This window comes from Sorex fumeus, unplaced genomic scaffold, assembly GCF_029834395.1.
Source record: "Sorex fumeus unplaced genomic scaffold, SorFum_2.1 ptg000063l, whole genome shotgun sequence".
NCBI lineage: Eukaryota > Metazoa > Chordata > Mammalia > Eulipotyphla > Soricidae > Sorex > Sorex fumeus.
In genome coordinates this window covers 72,972,195-72,991,904 of record NW_026606120.1, presented here as the reverse complement: position 1 = coordinate 72,991,904, position 19,710 = coordinate 72,972,195, and the positions used below count along the sequence as shown (strand labels likewise).

The 19,710-nt window shown below is 49.1% G+C and overlaps 3 protein-coding genes and 2 non-coding genes across 5 annotated transcripts in view; 4 read left to right on the top strand and 1 right to left on the bottom strand.

Moving 5' to 3' along the window:
* The first annotated feature begins 1,957 nt into the window (after positions 1 to 1,957).
* On the top strand, positions 1,958 to 6,845 carry RPL23 (ribosomal protein L23). Its single transcript, XM_056128045.1, has 5 exons — positions 1,958 to 2,018; positions 2,464 to 2,547; positions 2,799 to 2,927; positions 6,438 to 6,551; positions 6,644 to 6,845. The coding sequence occupies exons 1-5, from the start codon at positions 2,006 to 2,008 to the stop codon at positions 6,724 to 6,726; spliced, it is 423 nt and encodes a 140-aa protein (XP_055984020.1). The 5' UTR covers positions 1,958 to 2,005; the 3' UTR covers positions 6,727 to 6,845.
* On the top strand, positions 2,579 to 2,714 carry LOC130036344 (small nucleolar RNA SNORA21). The gene has a single exon (XR_008794380.1). It is a non-coding gene; the product is annotated as a small nucleolar RNA SNORA21 (small nucleolar RNA).
* A 2,319-nt stretch (positions 6,846 to 9,164) lies between the features above and the next one.
* Positions 9,165 to 12,065, top strand: SPMAP1 (sperm microtubule associated protein 1). The gene is made up of 3 exons (XM_056128044.1): positions 9,165 to 9,371; positions 10,505 to 10,604; positions 11,908 to 12,065. Exons 1-3 carry the CDS (start codon positions 9,165 to 9,167, stop codon positions 12,063 to 12,065), a joined length of 465 nt encoding a protein of 154 aa, XP_055984019.1.
* Positions 12,066 to 13,553: 1,488 nt separating this feature from the next.
* TRNAC-GCA (transfer RNA cysteine (anticodon GCA)) lies at positions 13,554 to 13,625 on the top strand. Its single transcript has one exon. It is a non-coding gene; the product is annotated as a tRNA-Cys (tRNA).
* A 3,694-nt stretch (positions 13,626 to 17,319) lies between these two features.
* Positions 17,320 to 19,710, bottom strand: part of PSMB3 (proteasome 20S subunit beta 3) — a 61,205-nt gene continuing 58,814 nt past the window's right edge. The window contains exon 7 of the mRNA XM_056128042.1: positions 17,320 to 17,330. The gene's annotated coding sequence lies outside the window, so the exon portion shown is untranslated. The remainder of the gene's footprint in view (positions 17,331 to 19,710) is intronic.

The following is a 19,710-nucleotide window of genomic DNA, read 5'->3' as shown; positions in this document are numbered from 1 at the left end:
TGGGTCAAACCTGAGTCAGTAGTGTGCAAGGCAAATGCCCTGTACACTATTCTATATTTCCAGCCCCCATCCTGACCCTCTTGCCAATTCTCCTCACGATCACGATCACGACCATCCTGTTATTCGTCGATTGCCTCAAGCAGGCCCCAGTAACGTCTCCTTCGTCCTATCCCTGAGATTTTTTTAAAAAGTGCCATATTTAAGGTTTTTTCAGAGTTAGGAGAATGAGACCCATCACTGTTACTGGTATTTGGCATATTGGGTACGCCACGGGGAGTTTGCCAGACTCTGCCATGTGGGCAGATTACATTCAGTAGCCTGCCAGTTTGTCCAAAGTAGGAATGAAATAATAAGATGTCGTGCGGCCGCCAATGCGGGAGCTAGGTTTTATAGTCTCTGGGTCTTGGCCATTGATGGGATTACACCGCACCAAGGGGCCAGCTGGTGGGTGTGACCCTTGCCTACTGGAATTTGGAGGATCTGTGTGGAAGATGCTCAGCCCCGATCCGAGCAGGCTTGGAGATCTCAGCCCTGGGACCCGCATGCCTTTGTTCCTCTGCTGGTACCTTCATGCGTGTGGAGAGTGGTCTCAGCATGGTGGTGGCTGGTTCTGGATGTCTTCGGCTGCCAGAGCCCTGGTCCAGGTGGGGAGGGAAACTCAACCCGCTCCCCTCCAAGGGGCCCTGGCAAGTACAGCCAGGCGCGGGGGCAGGAGACTTTGCGCTATTCTCTTCCAGGACCCAGAGACTATAAAACCCAGCTCTCCTCACATTCAATTTTTTTGTGTGTGTAGGAGTACTGCTATTTATTCAGCCACTGATTAGCTGATTAAATTGGGCATGAACTCCACACATTCAACTTTTTTTTTTGAAGTAAAACATTTTATTTGGAGGTTTTGAAGGGAAGGAGGAATAGAAAGTGGAGAGTAACATGCTCAATAGAAACCCTGGGCTTCTCCAACGGCAAAGAGAGCCCCTACACACATCCCAGCATCAGACATGAAAGCATGAAAGTACACATCTCAAGAGGGGAGATGCAGGCAACGCATGTGTTCAGGCACCTGTGCTCGGCCACGTGGGTGCAAGCAGCACAAGGGCTTGGGCGGCATACGCGCCACACTCAACTCTTTGCTCTAAGGTCAACTTCATCTCCAGGTCCACACAGTATGGTGCTAGGGATGTGACTCAGTAGTACAGAACTTGCCTTACGTGTGTAAGGATCGTTCGATCCCTTTCATCGCTAAAAAACAAAAATCTACAAATTGCAATCAGTCCTGCCTCCCACTTGTTTTTTTATATTTGCTTGCATAGTACCGAACATCATTTGATACAATATAATTATTATTCTACCTATATTTTTTGGTGCCTAACATCCACCTTCAGCACCATTCCGACAGGTCCTAAGCCTCATAAGGGCAAGACTTGATGTCTTTGTTCTCTGATATAGTCTAATGTATGCCCAGGGCATACATCACATAAAGCAGGCTCTCAAATAATAATGCATCGACCGAAGAAACAGGGTGAAAAAGAGAGAGGCTGAGCCTGTGTAGAGGTCGAAGACGTGATCCGTAGCGCTAACAATGAGGCTTCTCACTTCTAACACATTCCAGTGGAAATTTAGAGTTCGCGCCCTACGCCTGCTCGGGGCCCTGGAAGGATGAGGTGTCTACAACATCTCTAGATTTCCAGTGCTCGGAGCAGTCCCTGGCCCATGCCGAGTGCTCACCAAAGGGCACTGGAGTAAATCGACAAACCACCATTTCCCTGTGCCCAATGCCTTTCAAGCTCGTATAGCGTTTCAACTAGCCCCCGCAGGCTTCAAAAGCCTCCATTGCTCAGCGGTACCACTTCGGCTCCACGTCCTCGGCTTAATACGTCATAAGGGCGCGCCCAGGGCAAGGGGAGTCGGCAAGCCCTAGTCACGTGGCTCCAGGGGCGTGGCCTCCGCATCCATATCCCGGCGTCCTCTGTGTCTACTTCCTTTCTGTCCCTTTCCGGCCTTCAAGATGTCGAAGCGAGGTGAGACTTTCTTTCTGTAGGATCTTTCTCCATCTGTCGCATGGCGGTGGCTAGTCCCGCCGGCTGCGGCCGGCTTCGGCAGCTCGGGCTCTGTGCTGCCCTTCAGGTGGAAGATGGAGCGGAGGGGCGCTGCGAGAGCTCCGGGAGGGTCCCGCGATGGGCGGCAGGGTTGCGGGTGGCTGAGAGCTCGCTGGCCGGCAGGATCCGGACACGCTTCTAGCCTGAACCTCGCGCCTGCCGGTGTAGCGATGGGGTTAAAGGCGTCCGTGGCGTCTCGTGCAGCCTCTCGCCTTGCGGGAGAGACGAGAGCGAGCACGGAGGGAGGGAGGCGTCCGTGGAGTCCGAGCGGCGTAAGGCCTCCAGACGGGCCGCTGAATGCTTTGCTCGGGAGTGTGGCGTGGCCGCGGAGCCCCTAAATCGTGGCTGCTTTCCTCCCTGTGCACAGGACGCGGTGGGTCCTCCGGGGCCAAGTTCCGGATCTCCTTGGGTCTGCCGGTCGGGGCCGTGATCAACTGTGCGGACAACACAGGTGAGGTCTTGGGCAGCCCCTGCCCCATTAAGCCCCTTTAAAAGCACTCACTGGGCCTCTCGCTAGTGACCCACTGAGCCGTCGACAAAGGGCAAAGTAAAAGCATCGTCTTTGGGTGAAGCGGCAGCGTGTCGTGTTGCTCGGCTTCAATCGGCGATGTTACAAGGCTTCCGGGCGTGGGGGGAGTGCCCAGGAGACCCCCGCTCTGGACGTGTGGGGCACACTAAAAACTTGGGTTTCTGCCCTCATAGGAGCTAAAAATCTGTACATCATCTCTGTGAAGGGGATCAAGGGACGGCTGAACAGACTGCCCGCCGCTGGTGTGGGTGACATGGTGATGGCCACGGTCAAGAAAGGCAAACCTGAGCTCAGGAAGAAGGGTGAGTGGCCAGATGCTCCCGTGGGCGGTGGACAGTTCAAGAGCATCTCCCTTCGTTGGGAAATGGAAGGCTTGTATGTTTGGGGTTTGGGCGCTGACTGTGTCCACGGGGGTCGAGAGTTCCCGGTTACTCCTGGGGCAGCTTGGGGTACCAAATGCAGACAAGTGCTTTATCTCCTGTACTAAATTCCTAGTCCTATAATTTTATATTTTAAAAGCCTCTTTCGATTTTTGTAATGGACGTTTTTTCTTGGCGTTTCTCTTGAGGGTATTTTGGGCCAAACCCAGCGATCCTCGGGGGTTCCTCCTGGTTCTGCACTCAAGAATTAATTACCCCTGGCGGTTCTCGGGGGACCATATGGGATGCCAGGGATCCAGGCAGGAAAGGCTCTCTGTGTAGATGATTCAGACCCTGGGTCCTTTTTTCCCACCCTAAAGAGTCTTTGTTCTTTTTTTGTTATTAAATGTATTTATCTTTGCCATCTTTATTCCCTAAATGAATTTGCATCCCTAAAGGAATGTAACCAGCACCTACAAAGCTAATGTATGTATTACAAGTTGGCGTGCATTTTCACCTGCCCCTCCACCTCTGCGCAGGGTCATGGATCGCCTCAGATACCTATAAAAACAAAAGCCCTACTATCTCTATAGTGGAATTTGCAGCCCACCTTCAAGGTGTCCTCCCCAAATTTTCTTTCCAACTTAGGTTCATTTTCTGTATTTTAGAATTTTTATTTTGGTCTTTTGGGGCCACACTTGGTGTTGTTAGGGGATCACTCCTAAGACGTGGGGAAACGTAGGGTGCTGGGGATTGAATTCCTGTCGGCTGAGTGCAAGGCAGAATGCCCTACCCATTGTACTGTCACCAGGCCCCAGATCACAGCTTATTTAACGTTGCCAGGCAAGTTTCCTTTTGTGGAGTCATGGTAGAGATGCTGGGTTTCAGGTGTTGAGTGTTAGCATTTCCCAAACTGGACTCTAACCTCCATCTGGAAAACAGGCAATAAGCCAACCTCTTCATTGTTGGTTATTAAGCACTTTGGAACTAGGTGAGAGATGGTAAACTCCAAGTTCTGTGTGATCCAAGTTTCCTGACAAGTAAAAACAACCATTTGTTGCCATTCCCTTGCAGAGGTATGAGTTAAAGGGGGTGATTTAAATTTGGCTGTAGGACTGCCTGTCTGAATTTGAAGACATGAGTGTCAGCTTTCTGGCCCTGTGCCTGTGTCATGCCCTGGGATATCTTACTCTTTTTGTAAAGTCAGAACCATCCCTCATCTTCCATACAAAAGTAATGGCTTGGGCTGGAGTGATAGCACAGCGGGTAGGGCATTTGCCTTGCACGCGGTCAACCCAGGTTCGATTCCCAGCATCCCATATGGTCCACTGAGCATCGCCGGGTGTGACCCAGAAGGCAAAAAAAAAAAATAATGGCTCATGTTTTGTATCGGTTATGATTTTTGTAGCCTGTGCCTCAGAATGGGAAAAACTTTTAACTTTTCAAAGGCCACTTGAGCAGACCAGAGAGATGGTGCAGAGGGTTGAGTGAGTGCCTGCTGAGGGCCTGGATTCCATCTCATACCAGCCAGTGGGACTCAGCCACCCACCCCCAGTAAGGCCCCTAAACTAAAATAATTAAATGCCACTTCAGGACTCTGGTAAGGACAAAGGGGCATCGGCGTTAAATAGTGACTAAACATGCACAGGTTGGGACCAGCCAGCACTGGCACTGACAGCTTCCCTTCCAGAACACTTGCTGGGTCTGCGTGTGGCCCGGGAAGCTGTCAGGGAGGGGTAGAGCAAACTCCCCTCACTGTGGGGAGGATTGCCACAGGCTGTGGCACCCCCACACTGCAGGGAACATCACTTTATCCACTAGGTTAGACACTTGATCTGAGACCCAGATTCGATCCCCAGTACCACATGCCCCACTGAGCAGTGCTGAGAGTAGCATCCAAGCTCCCTAGGAGTGACCCCTAAATTAATACTAGTAGTTGAAACTTATCGGGCCAGTGAGATAGGATAGTGGGTAAGGAGCTTTTTTTGCTGCTGACCTAGGTTCAGTTCCCAGTACCCCATATGGTCCCCTGAGCACTGCCGGGTATGGCCCCCAAACACACTTGTCAGGTACTTCCCTCCGCGGTAGTCAGTATCCCTGTTGAAAACCAGCTGTGCAGCTCGAGTCTGGTTTTGAATGTAAAATGTTAACTGAGTCCTGTTTGGCATGAGGAAAATTTAAGCTCCCAGTGTCAAGTAACTTAGGGGCTGGAACAGTAGTATATGGGTATGGTGCTTGTGTTGCACACAGCTGACTTGTGTGATCCCTGGCACCCATGTGGGGTCCTATCCAAGATTGAAAAGTTGAAATACCTTCCTTAAGGCTCTCCAAGCTAGTCTTGATCAAGAGCTAAAAGTTAAAGTGCAGTACTTCATGGTGGTGTGTGTTGGCGGGGGGTCGGGTCTGGAGAAATGATCACTTAATTCCTTGAAGGCGGTTGTTGAGCCACCAGTAAGAAGGGTCTGAGAGATTAGGTAGAATACATGGTTGTATCCTGGACATTCTCTGTGTCTTGGGTCACACTCAGTGGTGCTCAGGAGTTGCTCCTGTCTGTCAGCTGAGGGGTCACTCCTGGCAGGGCTCAGTGGACCAAATGAGATGCTGAGGTTCATCCCAACGTCCATGTGCAAGGCAGATGCCTTTCCCTGTGTAGCATTGCTCCAGCCCTAGTAGTTACTGTGAAAACCTATTCATGTTAGATAGTATTATTTGAGCACAATCTGCTGTGGTGGCCGTCTGTGCACATTATTGATTTTAGGGACCACACCCAAGGGTGTTTCACGGGCCTACAGTGCTAGATACCAAACTCAGGTTGACATACTGCACGTGTGATTGCTATTCAGTTTTTTTCTCAGCCCTAAAGTAGCCCTTCCTCCCACCCCATCAATGGACTATATTGACTAGTACATTGGTTATATGTTGAGCAGAATGCAAGAGTATTCCAACCCACCTGTACTCTCCACCACACCTTCCATAGAAGCAGTAAGTTGTTTTTGGTTTTGGGCCAAACTTACTTGGTGTTTAGGGCTTATTCCTAGTTCTATTAGAGAAACTTTCCAGGTGGGACTAGGGATACCATATAGAGTACTAAGAATTGAACCTGGTTCTGCAACTTCCAAGGCAAGTCCAGCTATAGTACATGTCTCCAGCTCTCAAAGGCAGTAATTTTAAAATGAAATAAACAGTTTTCCTTCTGGTATGTTGCTAATAGTCCTCTCCCTCCTACCTACATTCCTTCCTGTCAAGTTTATTATCTTGCTGGCCCCCAAATAGGAAAGGGAAGGTAGGGTCTTGAGTGTTGTTGAGAATTTAAACTTCTAAACAGGATTTTAGTTTAAATAACAAGATGATGAGTTTAGCGCATTCTGTCTAGGTTGACGTGGGGGGCGGGGACGGGACGACAAAGGTGCAGTAGGAGTTGGCAGGTTAACTGTTCCCTTTTTTCCTTCTTAGTACATCCAGCAGTGGTAATACGACAACGAAAGTCATATCGGAGAAAAGATGGCGTCTTTCTTTATTTTGAAGACAATGCGGGGGTCATAGTAAATAATAAAGGCGAAATGAAAGGTAAGAGAAGTCAGGACTTTTGGGATTGGCCTCTTGGGTTCAGGAATATAAGCAAAGGGCCTCTGATGTTATCCTCATTTTTGTATCTGCAGGTTCTGCCATCACCGGACCAGTTGCAAAGGAATGTGCAGATTTGTGGCCCAGGATTGCTTCCAATGCTGGCAGCATTGCATGATTTTTTAGTGTATTTGTTAAAAAGAACCCATTAAAAGTACTTGCTTCCAGGATGGGGGTAAGGGATTGTGACTCAATAGATTCCATCTGTTATAAAAATAAAAAATTGCTCCCAAAGTTTGTGTTTCTTTTCTATGCATCATTTTAACAGTCTATCTCTATAAAGCATAATTCAGTGTGGGAGCTGGAGAGGTAGTACATCTGGTAGAGACGATGTTTGCCTTGCACGTGGGCAACCCGGGTTCAGTCCTTGGCACCCCATATAGTCCTGAGCAACATCCTGTTCTACCCATCCCCCACTGTTGCCAGATACAGCCCTGGTGATCCCTGGTGCTACAGGGCTTAAGCAGCACTGCATCTTGACCAGAAGATTATTGGCCAAGTTTTGCTGAAATATCTAAAACTAAAGCCGATGCTTTTATCTGTCTGACTGAGCTTGTGCTTGGTGCCAGGGATGAAAGCCAAGGCCCAGGTACAGTGCAAAAGGTGAGTGCCACTGAACTATGCCCCTACCCAGCCTGAGGCAGCCTTGGGTTTAGAAGAATTAAGTGCAGACATACCTAAAACAAGACCTGTCTCCTGCCCAACAGAACCTTCAGCCCTGTGATAACAAGGTTCCCACCCCCATCACTTTAAATGAAGTTTATTGGACTGGGGAAATGGTATAAAGGCATGCACAGGGCCCCAGGTTCAATTCCCAGCACCCATATAGCCTCCCTGGCACTGGAGGGTATAACCCTGGTAACCAAAACAAAAATAATCTGGGGCTGGATTGAAAGTATAGTGCAGTGGGTAGGGTGTTGAAATATTTGCCTTGCATGTTGTCGACCTGGGTTCTGTAACCAACATCCCATATGATGCCCCTGTATCCCGCCAGGAGTAACCCCTAAGCATCACCAGGTGTGATGCAAAAAGTTTGGGTATTTGGTTTGGGGCCGCACCCAGTGTTAGGGATCACTCCTGGCAGTCTTGAGGGACCAAATACAATGTAGGGGATTGAACCTGGATTGGTCATGTCAAGGCAAAGGCCCTACCCACTGTACTGTAGCTCCAGCTCCTGGGGAAATAAAGAGCTAAATTTGCATACTTTAGTTTTTATTTTTGGGGGGAGGGGTGGCCTTTGGGCTTACAGCTCCTCTGCTCAGGGATCACTCGTAGCTGTGTTTAAGAGACCATCTGTGGGGTGAGGGAGCAAAACAGAGTTAATTGCATGCCATGGCAAAGCACCTGTACTATCTGCAACCCCAAGAGTGCATACTTTGGCTATGGAAGACCCAGTTTTGATTTCTGGGCATCACATGGTTTCCTCAGCACCACAGAGTGCAGCCCCAACCCCACTCCTACCCCAACCTTGCACCTTGAGCTGAGCACTGCTGGGTATAACAAAAAGACTCCAATTGTGTGATCAGCTGCTCAATTTGCTGTATCAGAAAATAGGTGTGAGGGCTGTACCCATTATCCTGCCCACTCCCATGTCTCATGATAATGCTTCTTCCAGATGGAAAGCCTTAAATATGAACTCAAAACGAGAGCCGTATCAATGGTAGAAGGGTTAAAGAGCTTGCCTTGCACATGGCTGACCTCAGCATCCCTAGCACCACATATGGTCCTCTGAGCTGAACATTGCCAGGAATGACTCTTAAGTGATGCCCCCACCGCCCCCCAAAAAATTGTGGGGCCAGAGTACAGCAAGTTGGGCACTTGCACATGACCTACACACTGAGATTCAATTTCCTGTATCCCATATGGTCCCCAAAGCCTCCTGAGTGCAGAGCCTGAGTGCATACCTCCCCCCAAAAAATATTTGGGGTGAGAGAGGAGAGCCATGCTTTAAATTATTGGAAATCAGGGACTTGAGTCCTGGATCTGACTCTGCCACTAAATGAATGATTTTAGGGAATATTCATAAAATGAGAGGTTGCCCAAATTGAATAGTCTTTGATCTATTCAAGGCGCAGGATTTTCAAAGGAACAAGTTGGGGGAGGTGGAAGCCCATCCTGGTGAGTATGAATGAGAGTGAATGAGTGTAAGTGGCTGAGAGTGAGTGAATAAGTGAGGCAGAGAGAGATTCATTTAGTAGTCATCTGGTAGTGCTCAGATGTGGGAGGTGGGGGGAGGAGAGAGAGAGAGAGAAATTCAGTTCATCTGGTAGTACCCAGATGGACCCAGGTCCCCACATGCAGTGAGTATGCCCCAGCGCTGAGCGCTTCATCCAGGGACCCCCTTTGCCCATAACAATTCCATCTGCTTGCCCCTCATCTCAGGGCCTCACAAGTCGCTGCCTCCTACCGTCCTCCAGGTCTACCTGGTCACTTCCGGCTGGATTAGGTCAACGTGGGCCTGTGTCGCGGGCGAGGCCACGTAACAATGAGTCTGGGCGCCCCTATCCGTGTCCCCGCCCCCGCCCCCCAGAAGGCTCGGCAGCTGGGGGCTCGGCGATGGCGTATCTGTACGAGTGTCCTTTGCGGCTGGAGAAGGGCTTCATCCTGGACGGGGTGGCCCTGAGCAGCATGGCCAGCGCCTACGAGCACCTGCGGCCCAAGCTGTGGTCGGCGATCCCACCCTACAACGCGCAGCAGGACTTCCATGCCCGCGGCTACTTCCGCAGCCGAGTGATCCCGCCCGTGCTACGCAAGACGCGCCAGGTGGGGCCGCTCCGACCCCTTTTCTCCCACAGCCCCTTTTCGCGGAGGGGAGGGTAGGCCATGGACATCCCTGGGGAGTCTGTGGTCTGGTGTGATGTGTGCACTGCAGCTACCCACCTGCCTCAGGGTGAAGTTGTACTTGCTGTCTGTTCAGGAGTGAAGAGGGTGGGCCAGCAGAGGAAAATGGAAATTCTCAGGACATGGGAGTTTTTTTTTAATTTGTTTTTGTTTTTTAGCCTCACCCTCTGTTGCTTAGGCTTACTCCTGGCTCTGCACTCAGGAATTATTCCTGGTGGTGTTTGGGTGTCATAGGGATGCCCAGGATCAGGAAGGGGGTCAAACCCAGGTTGGCCATGTGCAAAGCAAACGCCCTGCCCGCTGTTCTATCGCTCAGACTTTTTGTTTTGTTTTGTTTTATTTTTGTTTTTGAGTCACACTTGGGTGCTCGGAGTTGTTTTTGAGTCACACTTGGTGATGCTCAGAACTCACTCTTGACACTGTGCTCAGAGATTAGTCTTGGCAGGGCTTGGGACAACATGTGGTACTGGAAATTGAATCCCAGTGGCCGCTGCAAAGCAAGTGCCTTCCCTGCTGAACTCTCCAGCCTGCAGAAACTTTTGTTTGTTGGTTTGGTTTGGTTTGGGGGCCACATCTGGCAGTGCTCAGGACTTACTCTTGGCTCTGTGCTCAGAGATCACTTCTAGTGGGCTCCTGGGGGATCATATGGGGTGCTTGGGCTGGCCGAGTGCAAGGCTGACGATGCCCTGCCAGCTGTACTATCTATGGTCTGTGTTAGAAGGATTTGGCTCCACCACCTCTTCCGGCAGGCGGAGTTTTCCTTTAAGAAAAATTAAAGGAGCTTTTGCTGTGTCAGGCCCTTCCTTGAAACTACCTTGGAATCCTACCTGCTACACTGTTTCAGTCTCCTTCCTGACAGGGAGAAGCAGGTACCAGGATGCTGACCTGACCCCAAGGTCTTGCTCAGCTGGTGCTTGGCAGAGTGTCTTGATTTGGAGCCGGAGCTTGGAACTGAGTCACTATGTCAAGTCCATCTGTGTTCCCTTGACAGTCACTGTGTCTCCTCCCGGGGCACTGTGGGGCTGACAGTTTCCTGTGTTCTCTTCTTCACTCAGGACCATGGAGGGACAGGCAGGGACGGCTGGATTGTGGATTATTACCACATCTTCGGGCAAGAGCAGAGATACCTCAACAGGAGGAACTGGGCAGGCGCAGGCAAGTGCCCCTGACCTGCAGCCACTGCAATGACCCTATAGGAAGAGCAGTACATGGTGTGTGGTGTGTGGTGTGTGAAGTGTGCATCCCATTCAGAGAAACTGAGAGGCCCGGAAGGGAAAGAATCCCAGCATGAAGCGAATCCTTTTCCTCCTGTGTAAGCAGCTGGCAGCACAGTGCTACCTGTATTTAGTTACTGAGTACCCACTGACTTTCCCAGTGCTGAAAAGAATACCGGGGCCATAGTGACTCAATGCTTGGAGTAGCTCCTGGTGGTGGATGGGGCACCATCTGGTGGTGGGGGTTGAAACTAGATCTCCTGCTTGCAAAGGAGATTGTGCTATTTCTCCCATTGTGCTATTTCTCCAGCCCTGCCCAAGTACTTTCAACCTTCCCACCATGCTACCCTCAGTTCCAGCCAAAAAAATTGAGGTTTAGAAAATGCTTTGCTAAGGAGGACTGAGATGGGATGGAAAGTCTGTTCTTTCAGTTGGAGACGAGAGATAATATAAGAGGAAAGGCCCCTGACTAGCAAGCAGCTGACCCTGGTTCAAATCCCTGGCAAATTTGTTTTCCCAGTATGGTCAGGGGTTGTTGCTGAGCACAGAGCCAGGAATTGCTCCCGAGCACCTCTGGGCATGGCTCCCCACCCTCTTGCAAAATTCCTCTTTGCAACTCCGAAGACCGCATCCTATACTGCCCCCCTGAGCCGTCTGTATCCCATGCATGGTGCAGCCCAGGGTAACAGCAACAAGAAAGAGAGAGGTGAAGGGTATTTTCCAGGCAGGTAAAATCATTTTCCCATCTCCGACAATGTTGTAGTCACATTGCCCTTTGAGCCATTCAGCCAAATGGAGCTCAGTTGTTTTCTTCAGCGAGGTGGAAGAAGACGATAAATTTTCTTGGTTCTCCTGAGTTCGATTCCTCCGCCCTTTTCAGAGAGCCCAGCAAGCTACCGAAAGTATCTCGCGGGCATGGCAAAGCCTGGCAAGCTATCCATGGTGTATTTGATATGCTAAAAACAGTAATAACAAGTCTCACAATTTGTTGTGAGACGTTAGTGCTGTCCGCTCGAGCAAATCAATGAACAATGGAAGGACAGTGCTACAGTGCTATAATGCTCCTGGGAGGGAGGCAAGTTCAGCGACATCCAGAAATTTCTGGTACAGGTCCCATGCAGCAGCTTCTCCCAGCCTTGGGGCAGCCCTCTTTGTCCCTGACCACACCAAGCTTTAGTGCCTCAAGAGGATACAGAACAGGGCCTGGGGGCAGAGAGAGTGATGGGGCCCTCTCTGCCCCCCAGGGCACTCTCTCCAGCAGGTGACCGGCCATGACTCCTACAATACCAACCTGAAAAAGGTCTATGGGCTCAACGGGCCCTTTGGCTACCGTCGCAATACACCTGCTCTCCGCCGGCACCCTTCCGAGTTTGGCGAGGTCACCCCATTCCCTCTGTACTAGCAGTGTGTCTACCTTTTATAGCATTCAGCCTGGACCTTGAAGACAGCTGTCAATGAACTCAATAAAATTATATTTATATATAGATTTAAAAAAATCCATGCCTCCAAGTGCACTGTTTCTTGGGGGTTTTTTGTTTGTTTTTTGGCCACAGGGGTGCTCGGATTACTCCTGGCTCTGCACTCAGAAATTACTCCTGAAAAAAAAAGAAAGAAATTATTCCTAGCGGTGCTCAGGGGACCATATGGGATGCTGGAAATCAAACCTGGGTGGGCTGCGTGCAAGGCAAACGCCCTACCCGCTGTGCTATCACTCCTGCCCCTGCGCTGTTTCTTTTGCGCTGAAGTTGGAAAGAGGGAGAGGCTGATGTCCCCTTTGGGGAGGTGGCGAAAGGACACAGAACAACTTAGATCTGTGGCCTTAACACACCACCAACCTGTGCCAAGAAGTGGCCCCTGCTCCTGTGATGAGGAGGAACCAAGCCAACTAGCCCTCACCATGTGCTTCTCAGGCCCAATGCTCCAGACTGGCTGTTTCCATCAGGAGGTAAGATGCTTGCCTGGCATGCAGCAGACTCTGGTTTGACTTTGTTGTTGTTGGGGGAGTCAAAGTCAGTGGTGTGCAAGCTTTACTCCTGTCTCTGCACTCAGAAATCACTCCTGGTGGCCTTGGGGGACCATATGGAATGCCAGGAATCGGATTTGTTTCGCAAGCACCTTACCCTCGGTACTCTAACCCTCTGACTTTTTGTTTTGTTTTGTTTTGTTTTAAGGGGGAGGTGGCCTCACCCTGTAGTGCTTGGTCCTTTACTCCTGGCTCTGTGCTCAGGGATCATCGCTCCTGGTGGTGCTCAGGGAATCATACGCAGTACCAGGGGTCAAAGGCAGGTCAGCAGAATGCCAGGCAAGTGCCTTATCCTCCTGTACTATTTCTCCAGCTACCGATCCTAGTTTGAATTCCTAGTACCATATACCCCAAGCACTGCCAGAGATCACACCTGTGCACAGAGCCAGGAATAGCCCCTGAATACTACCAGATGTGACCCATACCCTTTCCTCTGCCGCCCTTCAAAGAGAAAAAATCAGTGTAATCACAGGAACTGCTGACATTGACCCTGAAAAGACTTTCCCAATCTCAATCTGGTGCCCAAACTAACATTTTCCTTTTTTCCACCCAATTAATTGAGAGGCAGAAAGTGAACAAAATGCTCTCTGGACGAACTGTTTAGTCCAAGGTTTTCTGATACTGTAATTCTGAGCTTGCAACACTTTATTAATGCCATGTCAGTGTCCGTTTCCTTTTCAACAGTTTCCAGGATGTCATTTTTCAGCGCCCCCACCCAGTTTACTGGTGGTCAGGAGAAAAGCCAAAGCAGGGATACAAAAGAAGGTGGAGCTTCAGAACACAGAGTCTGTTGGAATCTGGTGTGGGTGGAACCTGATTGTTCTGAGTCACCATAAGTGGACAAGGAAGAGAGGCCCAATAGGGTGTGGGGGTATAGCTCAGGGGTAGAGCATTTGACTGCAGATCAAGAGGTCCCCGGTTCAAATCCGGGTGCCCCCTTCCTCCTTTCTTTTCTCCTTTGATTTAATGGAAGTAAATACCTCCTTACTCCCAGGCACACTCTATAGGATACTCTCAGTTGTCCTGAAATACTAGTAATTCCCACATTCCAACTATCCACCTAACAGAGAACTCCAAGGCTGGAGAGAGAGAATCCAGGGTTATGATGAGATCCCTGGAGAACTCCAGTGACGTCTAGGAGAAAATCTCTAAGGAAATGCTAGAATCTGGATTAGGTCTGAGAGCTGTGGAAAGTTTACTCATGCAGGACAGAGAAAAGATGAAAGCATTCATGCAATATGGTTTTTTGTTTTTGGAGTGTTGGGGATAGCACCCGGGTCCTCATGCATGCATGGCAAGTGCTCTACCACTAATCTACCTCCCCATCTACATACAATATGGGTTTGTTTTTGTTTTCTAATTTTTGGGCTGCACCCAGCAATGCTCAGAGGTTGCTCAAGCTCTGCACTTAGGGATCTGGAGGTGCTCAGGGGACCATATGGGATGCTGAGGATCAAACCTGAGTTGTCCTCTGCAAGGCAAGCACCACACCCACAGTATTATCACTCAGACCCAGTAGATAAGATTTGTTAACAGAAGCTTTTCTACAAATTGAGAGGCTGTTTCTGACTGATCTGAAGAACAGTATAACCTGCTGTTTATGGCTCTGTGAAATCCTTCCTCAGCCCTTCTCAGGTTGATTCAGTATCAGTCACATGGAACAAATACCGGTTTGCCTGTGTGAAGCAAAAAAAGCAAAATTTGGGCTGGAGAGATACTACAGCAGGTAAAGCACTTATACGGATCAGAGGCAGAAATATGCCCTGAGCACTGCTGGGTGTGGTTCTAAAACCAAAGAGATAAAAAAAGAATTAGGTTTTCCAAGTTGGGATGCTGGAGATTTCAGAGTGGAATGCAATAAAAACTTGAGCTAGGATTCAAGGGCAGAGAGAGAGATAGACTCACACTCACACACATACAGAGAGAAAGAAAAAGAGAGAGAGAGACAGAGTGAGCAAAAGAGAGAGCTCAATGGGCTGAGCAATGTTTCATGTAAAGGAGGTCGGAGGTTAGGGTTTGATCCTTGGCACCTCACTGTTTCTCAAGCACTGAGTCAGGAGAGACCCCCAGAACACTGGCTGGTATGACCCAAATAATGGAAAGAAAAAACTGTCTATTACCTGTTTGATAATTTCTTCTCATTTCAGGACTTTTTCTCTCCTACTGTTAGTCATTTGTCTTTTTGTTGTAATTCTACATTTCCTTTTTAGTATTTTTCAATGTTTTAGTTGGCTTTTTAATGTGAATCTCTGATATTTCAAATATTCCTTTGTTACCTCATCCCATTTCTATTTTGTGAATGTTTTTATTCCCTTGTTTTTCTTCTTATTTCTTTTCCTTCTCATTTGTTTCTTAGAATTTCAGTTATTATGTTTTGTTTGTTTTGGGCAACACTTGGCAGTGCTCAGGGGTTGCTCCTGACTCTGCACTCAGGAAATCACTCCTGGAAGTGTTCTGGAGACCATAAGGATACTAGGGATTGAACCCATGCTGGCCACTGAAAGTCAAATGCCCTGTCCACTGTACTATATTTCTGGCCCCTGAGTTACAGTTACCTTTTGTTTTCATTTTGTTTTTGGGTCACACCCGACAGTGCTCAAGTTCCCTGGCTTTGCACTCAATCATAGATCATTCCTGGTGGTGCTCCGGGACCATACGGTGCTGGGATTGATACCAGGTTGGCTGTGTACAAAACTAGTGCCCTATCCCCTATACTTCTCTGTACGGCCCTGAACAGATTTTTTTTTGGGGTCACACTCGGCGATGCACAGGGGTTACTCCTTGTTTTCATGCACTCAGTGCACTCAGGTATTACTCCTGGCAGTGCTCGGGGGACCGTATGCGATGCTGGGAATCGAACCTGGGTTGGTCACGTGCAAGACAAACGCCCTACCCACTGTGCTATCACTCCAGCCCACGAACAGATATTTTCTTAAAAAGGAGATACAGATGGGGGCTTAGGATATGGTTGGAAGGGATCCCTTATGCACTGCTGGGTGTGTGCCCTCTCCCAAATAACTTACTTTTTTTCACTTTTTTAAAAAATGAAGACACAGGCTGGGGAGATAGTACAGTAGGCCTTGCATGTGGCTGACCTGGATTCATTCCTGGAACCCCAATAGCATTCTAAGCTCTGTCAGAAATGATCCCTGAGTGTAGAGACAGGAGTCAGCCCTGAGCACAGCCTGATATGGGCCGAAAACCAATATAAAGAAATAAATAATAAAAAAGATAAAAGGAAGATGCATAAATGCCAATTAGCCCAGGAAAAAAATTCAGCAGCCTGAGTCATGAGCCAAATGTAAGCAGAGTCCTGCTCTGCCTGTGTGCGTCAGATGATAAAAATGAAAGATTGACAACATCAGACACCGACTCTCAATCAAGTTGGTGGGAATGTGAAAGAGTTGACTATTTTGGGAAAAGATCTGGCAGTCTGTTTGAAATATATTCAATGCCCAGCAATTCTATTCCTAGGATTTTACTCAAGATAAATGGAAACATATGCGCACTAAAAAGCCTCTATAGGGATGTTCATCGCAACTTTATTATTTATAATAACCCAAACTAAAAACAGACTGACCACCCACTGTGAGGAGGAAAATGGTTCTAAAAAGTTAGTGTCCAGTTTCCAGTCAGAGGGACAATGCTCAAAGGGATGGAGCACAGGCCTGCCATTGCAGATCCTGGATTCCATCCCCAGCACCATATGGTCCCTCCAGGGAGCATCAAACCCAGAATAATTGAGCAGTGGTGTATGGCCCTCAAACCAAAAGCAAATTTTTTTTTAATGTTGAGGACTTGGGGGCCAGAGCTATAGTACAGCGGTTAGGGCATTTGCCTTGCATGCAGCCGGTCCAGGTTCAATTCCTGGCATCCCATATGGTCCGTCAAGCATCGCCAGGAGTAATTCCTGAGTGCAGAGCCAGAGGTAACCCCTGAGCATCACCAGAGAAGTCAACTGGGAGGGGTAAGTCACTACTAGGGGAGAATGTGTGTGTATGTGTGTGTGTGTGCATGTGTGTGTGCCACACATGATAGTGCTCAGGTCTTACTCCTGGCTCTGTGCTCAGGGAATCATTCCTGGCAGTGTCTGGGAACCATAGGGGATGAGACTGATCAGCTGCATGTAAACAAGAGCCTTATCCCCTATTCTATATTGCTATTCCCCTAAATATCACAAGCTGTACCCAGCCTCAAAATATTCTTATCCAAATGAGTTCTGTTAGAGTGCCTGCCAGCAGCTCCACCGGAAATGCCTCAAGACTAGTTTAGAGTCCTAAGCTGAAAGAGGGATATGATTGGAGATGATAAATTGGAATATATGCTATGTCATCAGCATTTAGTTGGTACTGGGCTGGAGTGATAGCACAGCGGGTAGGGCGTTCGCCTTACAAGCGGCCAACATGGCCGACCCAAGTTCGAATCCTCCGCCCCTCTCGGAGAGCCCGGCAAGCTACCGAGAGTATTCGATATGCCAGACACAGTAACAACAAAGTCTCCAATGGAGACGTTACTGGGCCCGCTCGAGCTCGAGCAATCGATGTCCTGTGACCATATCTGAAGAGACCATATAAGTGGGGTTTTCCCTCCCATCGATCCTAAGGAAGAAGGAAATAAACAAGTTCCGCGGGGAGGGGAAGGAGTCAGCAAAGGTTTTTCCATAAAGGAGAGAGATGTTCCATTCTGGAGGCGCAGCTGGCCCAGATGAAGTGTCACTGGTTGAACTAAGGGTCAAGTGGCGATAGTGCTGCTAGGAGAGCAAGGGGAGAGGCAAGAGATGGTAGGTCTTAGGTTTGATTCCTGGCAACATCGATATGAAGAAAGAGCAGGCTGCTGAGACAGTGAAGCAGGGGATTGCCTTGTATGCTGCTGCCTTGGTTGTAACTCTGGATTGCATCTCCTTGCCTTCGTTGTAACTCTGGTTTGCATCTCTACCACCACTCAGCATCCTCTGAGCACTGTGGCGGTCACTCCTGGGCATTAAGCCAGAAATAGCTTCTGAGCACTGCTGGGTGTGCACCCTGCTCCCTCACACCCCATAAAAGAGCAACACAGAAACTGGGAGAAATGTTTAATTGGGTGAGGGGGGGAACCAAACCTGGTGATGCTCAGGAATTACTCCTGGCTCTGTACTCAGGAACCTTATGGGATCTCAGGGACTGAACCCAGATTGATGGGTGTACCATCTCTCCCATCCCCAAACTTTTCAAAAAAAATTTTTCCCAGCTAGTGCTCAAGGCTACTCTTGGTTTATTGCTAGAATAGGCAAAATTCCCTCTGTATCAGGTGACAGTGCTGCACAGGGGATGGAAAAGGGCCTCCCTCTGGCAAAGCACACATTTCAGACTAGAGCTCTGCCTCTTGGCTCTCCATCTATCCACCTGCTCTTTTTTTGGGGGGGGGGGTCACACCCGGTGATACTCAGGTGTTGCTCTGTGCTCAGGAATTACTTCAGACGGTGCTTGGTGCTCCGGGGACCATACAGGATGCCAGGGATTGAACCCGGGTTGGCTGCATGCAAGGCAAATGCCCTACGCACTATGCTATCGCTCTGACCCCCCCCCCACCTGCTTTTAAAAAATGATCTAAATGCTGATGACAGGCACAGGAGAGATAATATGATGGGTAGGTTTCTTACCATGCATGATGCTGACACTGATTCAATCTCTGGCATTTCATATGTCCCCTGAGCACCACCAGGAGTAATTCCTGAGTGCAGAACCAGGAGTAACCCCTGAGCATCTCCAGGTGTGCCCCCCACACCCCCCCAAATATGCTGATGATAGTACTGAGGGAGAGGACGGACGGTGGAACGGTGGAACTGAGTAATGCCAGATGTGAAGGAAAGACTCCAGAACAGATGACGCTGGCTCGGTTAGTGGGGGATGCCCCTTTCCATAGTAAGCAATAGAAGAGGAACCGAGGGAATCAGCGAAACTGGCAGATGCTGAAGGCTGGTGCGGAAGGGCCAACAGTATTTTGGGTAGACCGTTTCTCTTTATCTCGGTAAGATTCTGGAGTCGGGCGACCGGCCGTGAGCAACGGTTTAAAGGAGGATGCCGGTTTGCAGAGCCAGGCGCAAAAGCCTGGTTCGATATCGCTGCGGCTGCCTAGGCGGCTAGACACCGGGTAGAGCTTCGCTGGGGCGCGCGTTGCCATGGCAACAAGACAGCCGGTCCGGTCCCAGTGTTAAAATGGTGGTGAACAGTAGCTGCATTGAAACATTCGAAGCAGGAAGGGTGACGGCGGGTCTCTGTGTTCGTCCCTGGTTCTCATGAATAATAATGATGCCAAAACGCTAGGGTTGGAAAATAGAACGCTTACTGAAAAGTTGGAGAGGCTGGAGTGATAGTACAGCAAGTAAGGCGTTTGTCTTGCACACAGACTCCCTGTGTTGGAGCCCCGGCATCCCAAATGATCCCTTATGCACATTCCCAGAAGTATTTTCTCGGTGTAGAGTCAGAAGTAACCCTTGAACATCATCTGGTGTGGCCCAAAAAGAAAAAAACAAAACGAGAGAGAAAGAAATTCCCCGACTGGGGACGAGAATGTTAGTATAGTTTGTTTTGTGTTTTTTTTAAAAGAATTATTTGATTTTATGTTTTTTTGGGGCCACACCCGGCAATGCTCAGGGCTTACTCCTGGCTCTGCACTCAGGAATCACTCCTCGCGGCCCTCCGGGGACCATGTGGGATGCCGAGGATCGGCAAGGCATGCTCTACTATCGCTCTGGCACCCTCATTTTGTGTTTTTTGTTTTAAATTTATTTATTTATTTATTTTGTCACACCAGGTGATGCTTCGGGGTTACTCCTGGCTTTGCATTTATGAATTACTCCTGGTGGTGCTTAAGGGACCTTATGGGTGCAGGATTGAACCCAGGACAGTAGCACGCAAGACAAGCTCCCTACCCGCTGTACTATCCCCTGGCTCTGTTTATTTTCGTGTTTTGTTTCTGTATAAGAGGAAACCTGGGGCGCGGTGTTACTTGAGAAGTAACAAGAGTGTTACAGGGAATGTAAGGA

Excerpts from the sequence above, each read along its gene's own strand:
- SPMAP1 (XM_056128044.1), top strand. The coding sequence starts at position 9,165 with ATGGCGTATCTGTACGAGTGTCCTTTGCGGCTGGAGAAGGGCTTCATC. Across the intron at positions 9,372-10,504 it reads TGCTACGCAAGACGCGCCAG|GACCATGGAGGGACAGGCAG; the intron begins GTGGGGCCGCTC and ends TTCTTCACTCAG. Across the intron at positions 10,605-11,907 it reads GAGGAACTGGGCAGGCGCAG|GGCACTCTCTCCAGCAGGTG; the intron begins GCAAGTGCCCCT and ends TCTGCCCCCCAG.
- RPL23 (XM_056128045.1), top strand. Across the intron at positions 2,928-6,437 it reads ACCTGAGCTCAGGAAGAAGG|TACATCCAGCAGTGGTAATA; the intron begins GTGAGTGGCCAG and ends TTTCCTTCTTAG. Across the intron at positions 6,552-6,643 it reads TAATAAAGGCGAAATGAAAG|GTTCTGCCATCACCGGACCA; the intron begins GTAAGAGAAGTC and ends TTGTATCTGCAG.